The 8,346-nt window shown below is 31.6% G+C and overlaps 3 protein-coding genes across 3 annotated transcripts; 1 reads left to right on the top strand and 2 right to left on the bottom strand.

Annotated features, from left to right (window-relative positions):
* Positions 1–518: 518 nt before the first annotated feature.
* Positions 519–830, bottom strand: LOC119664344 (larval cuticle protein 65Ag1-like). The gene has a single exon (XM_038073855.1). It carries the CDS (start codon positions 828–830, stop codon positions 519–521), a length of 312 nt encoding a protein of 103 aa, XP_037929783.1.
* A 774-nt stretch (positions 831–1,604) lies between these two features.
* On the top strand, positions 1,605–2,119 carry LOC119664343 (larval cuticle protein 65Ag1-like). Its single transcript, XM_038073854.1, has 2 exons — positions 1,605–1,774; positions 1,844–2,119. The coding sequence occupies exons 1-2, from the start codon at positions 1,656–1,658 to the stop codon at positions 2,040–2,042; spliced, it is 318 nt and encodes a 105-aa protein (XP_037929782.1). The 5' UTR covers positions 1,605–1,655; the 3' UTR covers positions 2,043–2,119.
* A 1,766-nt stretch (positions 2,120–3,885) lies between these two features.
* LOC119664342 (endocuticle structural protein SgAbd-6-like) lies at positions 3,886–4,610 on the bottom strand. The gene is made up of 3 exons (XM_038073853.1): positions 4,471–4,610; positions 4,286–4,404; positions 3,886–4,228 (listed from the first exon to the last, which is right to left on the bottom strand). The coding sequence occupies exons 1-3, from the start codon at positions 4,477–4,479 to the stop codon at positions 4,042–4,044; spliced, it is 315 nt and encodes a 104-aa protein (XP_037929781.1). The 5' UTR covers positions 4,480–4,610; the 3' UTR covers positions 3,886–4,041.
* Positions 4,611–8,346: the final 3,736 nt, after the last annotated feature.

Here is an 8,346-nt window from a genome sequence, read left to right as displayed (position 1 = left end):
CAAATTTTCCAGACGAAAGTGACTATTATAGTTTTAATAGAAACTTGTTATATTTACATAAAGAGATTTTCGAACAGAAGTGAAACAACAACAAAAATTTTATTTTTTTTTTTTAAATTATTTTAATTAATTGAATTTTTGGCTGACCATACAGCTGTTTCGAGTATTGCCAAATACCCTTCATCAGTGGTCTTGGAAATAATTCTTGTATTTAATTATTCGTAAATAATTATTTTTGAGATAATTGTAAAATACGAAAATATAATTAAAAGTTTTAAAGTAGTCTGACTTTAAAAATTTAATTTCCAACTAATTTTCATTTTAATTTTATATTTGATATAACAAAAATGATGACTTGCTTGCTTGGCTGTGAAGACATCTTTTGATTTATACGTTTGTATATAAAGTTCGCATTTTTAAATGAAATGAAAAAACTTTTAATTGATGTTTTTTTGAATTTTATTATCATTTTATCTTAAACTAAAAAAATTGCATTTGTAACAAAAAATTACTCGTATTTATACTACTGGAGCAACTGGCAAATGAGCAGCTTCTGGTTGGAAACCGTTTTCATCAGCAACATAGTTGACTGTGTATTTTTGACCATCATCAGCAACCCAGCTGAATGAGCCACGAACTACAATAGCTTCCTCTTCAGTACCAACATTCTTCAATGATCCTTGTTCTTCCTTGAGTGTGCCATCACTGGTTTCGAGGGAGAATTTGTATCCATCGGGTTGTACGTCGGATTCTGATCTCAAAACTTGAACATCAGCTGGAGCAGCCAAGGCGAAGGCGAAGAGAGCAACGAATACAATAACGAATTTCATTTTTGGTTGATGCAATTGTTTACTTGTTAGCTAACAGAAAACTAATGTTGTTAATCAGAAACTAAACTACGGTATTTATAGCAGTACCCGAAAACAAATTCTTTCAACAAAAAAACCAGATATCAAAAACTATATTTCGTAAACTAAATTATTAAATATTTCTTAGCCCTAAGATCTGGTTTAGTGGGAGCTTTTCTTCTCTAATAGCGTTTATAATCAAGATAGCATTGAATTCTATTTTCGGAAGAAATGCAAATAACCATGTTAGTTTATTGGCTTGTGACGTCGAAGACGCTACAATGTAGACATTGTATTAGACGTCGTAGACGCCAGTTAGTTTCATTTTACAAACTTGTATGTTTCAAGCCTTAATATTCAAGCCTTAAGTTTAAAACTTAAACAAAAGTTCTTGTTTTACGGAATTTGTAATGTAAAAATTATAAAAATAATAGAATCTTCAAATCTTCAAATGATATTAAATGTTGGTTTGAATTAAAATTAACAACTCATACGCACTGAACTAGTTCACTGCCTTCCGCTTATTTTATTGCCTTTGTGTATGAAATTTTATGGCAACTACGAAATTATAACGCGTTAGTTTCGCTGTTTTGTATTAATCTTCTTCTTTTTTGCAATCGAACTGTGTGAATGTAAATTAACTTAAACATAAAAAGCCAAATAAGAGTTAATTAAACCGGAATTCTGTAGCTGAGCAAAATTTTTAAACCTTAAGCATTTTGATATAAATTAAAATTGTCACCTTCTTTCACAATCATAAGTTCCTCAAGCTTCTTCAAGCACACACCAAAAATCACCAAAAACAAAATGAAATTCGTTATTGTTTTCGCCGCTCTCTTCGCTGTCGCTTTGGCTGCTCCTCGTCCAGAGGAAGCCACAATCTTGCGCTCAGACTCCGAAGTTGGACCCGAATCCTTCAACTATGTGTAAGTAAAGAAATTCTGCTGAGATGGGTTTATCAACCTTTAGTGCTAACAATTATTCTCTAATTACAGTTACGAAACCAGCGATGGTGTTTCTGCTAATGCACAAGGTCAACTCAAGAACATTGGAAGCGAAAACGAAGCCATCAGCGTACAAGGCAAATACAGTTTCGTTGGTGATGATGGCGTAACCTACACCGTCACCTATGTTGCTGATGAAAACGGTTTCCAACCACAAGGCGCTCATTTGCCAGTTGCCCCAGAAGCTTAAGTTCAGTTTTTAAAGGACTTGCTTTAATTGTTAGGACTGTTTGTTACAAATAAATAATTTTTATGTGAAAAAAAAAATTTTTACAACTTTTGAATACTAAATGATAGGGTAAAGGGTGTGTATTGATTGGTTCTCAACTAAATTCGACAAATGATATTTTTTTAATGACAATTTCTGCAACTGTTCTGTGGGCTGTGGGAAGTTTTGAATTATCTTCACAATCATAATAATAGGGATATCTGTCTCTAAAATTCTTTAGTCTGCAAATATTATTCAAAAGACATTTCGTTTTTTTAGTTGTGTGTAGAGGACTGCACAACTAAACTCCCACAATTTCGGAGATATTAAACCGCTATATTTTGATACTATGTAACCGTCTATTTTAAATTAATTCATCCTTCTTACCTTATAAATATCATAATCATAAGACTCATAAGTGTGACTTTAAGACTTTTCATAGTCTATATCTATCAAAATAATGGTGTTTCTGTTCAAAGCTTTTTCAGACAACTTATGTGATTTAAAGGTTCTAAATGGTCTAAATTATGGTCTAAATGAGTCAATCATCCATGTTTTCGGCTACTGTAGTAACCTCATAAAACATGTAAATGCTTTTTCTAGTAGTTATAAACGCAAGTCGATGACTTATGGTAATTTTATTGATTACCTTAGTATTAATCCATGGCTATAGTTTGGCCAAATAGATACCGCGATATTATAAAAACCATAATGACAACATTCATAGTCTGCTTGAAAAACTAAATCGATTTGACGAAATTCATTTATTTATAAATAGATAACAGAAAACAGATGGATAGCTGTAGTGAATTGCAACAACATAATTTAATAATATTTTTATTTGAACTTTTGGCTGACCACACAGTTTCGAATATTGCCAAATACTCATTATCAATGGTCTTATTTATCAATGGGAATTATTTCTTATATTTGATTATTCGTTAATAATTTTTTTTAAACTGCAAGTACCAAGGGTTGAACTCATACTCTGCCAAATGTGAAGCTTAGAGTTAGTGTGCATAAGCCAACCGATCCGAAACCGTAGTTGACTTATATGTTCCCACTTTTGAAGTTTTTTGTAATGTGATAAATTCACTTTATCTGTTATATTAGACCGCAATCATAAACCAGCTATAGAATATTTAAATAATTTAATTATAGTTATTTTGAATTAATAAATTTCATTATTATTCTGTTGTAGAGACATTATTTATTGCATGATTTTATATTATTCTCTTTTATGTTTAGAACCTAATCTAGTAATCTAACGTAATAAAAGTCATGCTACGATTTATCCATTGCGACTATTGCATTTAAACGTCAGTTATGACAGTAGTGACTATTTTACTTAATAGAATCTATTGTATTTAATAGAGAAGCTTCGAACAGTAGTGAATAGCAACAACAAAAAAATTGAACTTTACAACTTAACTAAATTGAATTTCTTCTGATTTTATTCAGATTGAATTTGAAAATAAATATCCATCTTATGAAACGCTCATACGAAAAAGCTGCTGAAAATGAATCCATTTTTCATATACTTATACATTTAAGTTTATAATGTATTCATTTTTGAATGAATTCTGTTTTATAAATTTTTCAACATATGAATGTTGATGTTGTAATTAAATAGTAATTTAACGATTTTAATGACACGAAGTGCTGATAGGAGTAGTAAGTTTTGAATCGTACTACCCTTCTTGTCTGGCAATAGTATGTTTAAACTTTTTAAATAGGTCGATTTTTATTACCTTCTTCATAAAAGAAAAAAAAAACACAAAATCCCACCTCTGCATAAATTTTAAAAATATTAAAAAAACAAATATTAAGTATTTTTCACTGACTGAACCGATTTGAATTGTTTAGTTTTATTTATAGTATTATTAACTTATTAACGAAAGGGACAAAAGGATCATTAACTTTAACACATCACGACTAAACATAAAACCTAGGGCGAATCTCTTATAAAGTCAAGCAACAATTATTTTGGTATATGTGCTCCCTCAGGTTGGAAGCCGTTCTCATCTGAAACGAATGTCATAGTGTAGGTTACACCATCAGGCCCCACCCACGTCACGCTGCCAGTTACTGATATAGATTCATTTTCGGTTCCAACATTTTTAAGTACACCTTCCTCAGTCCGTATTGTACCATCGCTAAGCTTATAACTGTAATGTAATCAACACTTAATAATATTTTTCTAATATTGCAACTATTTAACATGCCTGAATTTGTAGCCATCAGGACCGACATCCGATTCATACTCAATAGTTTCAACATCCTTACCGGATTGTGGTGCAGCGCTACAAACAGCAATGAAGGTGCAAACAACAAAGACTAGCATCTAAAAAAAAATTAATCCACAATTTATTATCCTTAAAGTGCTGGAAGTATGCGATTGCTGGTTTACCAATTTCATGTCTGCAGCTGAGAAGAGTATTGTGAAGCACTGGCTCAAATTAATCCAAAGTGGTAAATATGCGATTGCACTAGCTAGCACCTACAATTGACGGCTACTTGTTTCTGTTAGATCTACTAAAAGAATAATTTCTGTTATGCACCGTGGATGCATTTATACGCTTTTGAATGCACACGCTGCATAGGTACATTAGAATCTGCAAATGTCATAATTTTTATTTTGATGTTACTTGTTTTTTTTTGTTTTTTTGTTCGCTGCGCTTGGTATGGCTTTTTCAATTTATTGTATTAACCTGAGCGCAGTGTAAAGTTTGAATTGCACTTAACTAATGTGAAGATTCTTGATTGGTTAAAGGTGGTTTGAGATACAAGTCAACTAACTGCAAACGATTAACGACAAACTCGTGCTGCCCAACTAGCGGCTGAGTAATGACCCGGCCACATGCAAGTAACATTTAAGCCAAGTCCGGCATATTTTGCAAAAATCATTGCCAGTAGTCGATGGCAAAGGTGCATTAGTTCTACGTGATTTTCCTCTCATTTTCAGTTTCTGTTTTTTTTCTATAGATTCCGGTTTTTCTATAGATTGCTTGTTTCTATAGATTTTTGGTCATTTTCCATACTTGTACTTTGTGTACTGAGTACTGAGTAGAACGCATCCATACTCACAGCCGCTAATTTTGTTAACCTCATGCGTGTCTTTTCTGAGCTTTATTCACGCTAAGTTCAAATCTATAATTTTGTAAATACCAAAAATAGTCAACAAAATAACTTAAAATTGCACAAAACTCGCTAATTTCACGTCTTCAGATTTTCAGGGGAAGTTGTTAATTTATTGCTGTCAGTACCTTCAAAAACGAGTAAATTTTGAAAAATGCCAACTGCAACTGAGTTCAACTGATAAATGCTATTAAGAAATCCAAGAATTTCTTTATTGATACTACCTCTTCATTCGCAATAAATCAGAGATTACATCGCTCTTTGATTTGCATTTTATAATTAATATTTAAACAGAAGGTTCGATGTTGACATTTAAAGTGCTAATGTCTCTAAAGTGGCCTATAAATAATAAAGCATCAAGCAAATCAAGACGCACAAAACTGGAAATCTACAATTAAAAGTAGGACCATAAAATGTAATTTCCACTTTTATCTATAATAAATTACAGTTGATGACAAATATCTTTAAACAACATAAGAGACAAAAAAAACACGATTTTTTAATAGAGAACTCCCAATAAATGTACAATGATTCCGACAAATTTGATTGACATTTAGTGGAGTAGTTTGTTTGCTATGTCTTTTATAGTGATTGCAATAGCAATAACTTTTTTTTATTTGCTATCGGTGTGTGACTTGAACCCACTAAAACCACCGAAAACCGCTTGAACCCGAAGATTTCCACAGCGGTGTGGAAACTTCACTCCAGTAATCATGGGAGAGAGATGAAAGCAGATAGGCTTATACCTAGTGGACTAGGTTCATCTAAGCCAGAAACCAAGGGCATAATTTAGGGAGATTGGGTGATAAATAGAAATAGTGATTTAACACTTCTATTAAATATTTTTCATATATAAACTAACAAAAAGAGAAGATAGACTTATTTGTTCAAAAGTTTTCAAAAGAGTTATAATTCTAAACAGTTATTTATACTGACACTAACATTACGCTATATCTCTACCTAAACTAAGTAATGCCTTTTCAAATTTTTGAATTCATTATTGTCAAAAAATAAAAATTTGGATAAAGTGTTTATATACGTGTAAAACCAAGTGCATCAGAAACACTTTATTCCTTCCCTTCCTTTTTTTTTTGTACCACATATTTACTAATCCATCCAATAGATTTGTATTTCTTAATATCGTCTGTAATTTCTAAGTGAACTTTGATGATTTATTCGTTCATATAACCAAATATCATTACTAGGTGCTTGACAGTATTTGAATATAGAATTTGATATTGAAGAGTTCTGAAAGGAAGATAAGATAATTTTTGGTCTACGAATTAATATAATTGATTTTACATTATCTGCTATTATTCTCTACTTTGAGTTGTCAATTATCAACATCATTTTAAAACACTTACGTCGCTGCATCAACTTAAAAAAGTATGAGTTTGGAAATATTTGTTTAAGACATGTACAGAAATTTTGTGTTGATCTTTGTTTATATCCTTAAGGTGAACATAGATTAGACAGATGGAGAGAAAGTTCTAATCCTAACTTATTTGAGAAGGCTTCAAAACTAACTGTGTTGTTTAATTTGAAGGAATTGAAGTTCAATTCCCATCTTATTTTGAAGTGCCTAACGAGATAGATTTTAGGAAAAGATTGATTCATCTAAGTTAAGTAGAATGACGCACACACCTTTTTCCATACCTGATGCAATGCAGGAAGAAGCATCTTTAGTATTTTTTTTGTGACTGCAGCAACTTCTGTTAAAAGCGTTTGAATCCAGTTTGGATCATGTGGACAGACTCTATATAGAAATTAAAATATTCAAATTTAATGTTTACCACCACCAAAACTTCGGTACTCCTGTGGAAGCAAAAAGGTATTAATATTTTCCTTGGCTAATATACAAGCATGAAGTCTACTTGTATCCTGAACGGCAAACGAACCTTTTAACTTTCACTTTAAGAACGTAGATCATATTGCCGCATGTCTACAACTTCTAAAGGAGGGCTATATCAAATCCTACCGATACCAGGTTATTAAATATGTTTATTGAGCTCAACTTGGAGTGGTATATGATTATTAGAAGGAGTGATTAAGAAATTATCGGCTTTTCTTTTACCATAGTTATATATTCGGCCTTCTCGCAATCAGTATAGTCAATGAGAATTTCTTCTTTGTTTCTTCTAGAATTTCTTCTAGAAAACACTTCATCATCATCTTGTAGGCTGTCTTTGTCACTCACTTCTTGTAATATCAAGGCCTGCCAGTCGCTGCGACCAATCCAGATGATTGGGTTTGGAAACCCAAAGGTCAGTTTGGGTTGAATTAAGTTAATTTATATACCTAACTCGTTTATGATTTTAGACGACTTAACTTTAAATTATCTAACATGTTTAGATAGTTCACTAATTGCGACATTATTTAAAGGTCATAATGATATAGATATTAATGAAAAATTTTAACTGACTTCTTCAAAATTAATGTTACAATTGTAGGAAATGTACCACACCATTTGTTTACTTATATATCAACGTCTGACATCTCTAAAAACTTTAGAAAATTATATAATTTCTCTCAGTAATTTCTTAATTTTTACTAAAAGCTGAAGATAGTTTTCAACTTACAGTAAATGAGTTAATCAGCGAAGTTATAATAGGTAGACAACTTAGATCATTATTTTTTACGAAGTTTAATAAACTTGAACTGATTTAACGGTTTTGTATTGTTGCATATATCATAAGGAGCAAATAGTCTGTCCCCCTTATAGATAACTCTGTTGCTGAAGTGCTCGTTTTGCTCAAATGATACCTACAGACCACATTAGAAACACAATGAAAGTTCTAATATCCCCTCTGCTCAGAGTAAAGTGTCGAGTAGAGATTGTTGTAGATTGGTTAAGTCTCTTGGCTTGTCTTTGACCTTAATACTTCATCTACCAGTTTTTAAATTCGGTATCATAACAATATTTGGTGTGCTCTCCGGCTGGCGTACAAAAAGGCTTAGTTCCGATTCGTTGACATTGAGATCCTCGTTTGGCGAAACAGTTAACTATTTCGTTGCCTTTGTGTTTTATGTTCAGGAATTCATCACAAGATAATCTTGTTACTTTAGTACAAAGTAAATCCAATGGGATTGGATTTAAAAAATTATATATTTTATTATTTAAAAAGCTTCTAAAGTGAATTTTTTTATA

This window comes from Teleopsis dalmanni, unplaced genomic scaffold, assembly GCF_002237135.1.
Source record: "Teleopsis dalmanni isolate 2A unplaced genomic scaffold, ASM223713v2 unscaffolded_contig_1800, whole genome shotgun sequence".
Taxonomy (NCBI): domain Eukaryota; kingdom Metazoa; phylum Arthropoda; class Insecta; order Diptera; family Diopsidae; genus Teleopsis; species Teleopsis dalmanni.
The sequence above is the reverse complement of the archived record's forward strand: the minus strand, read 5'-3'. Positions and strand labels throughout refer to the sequence as shown.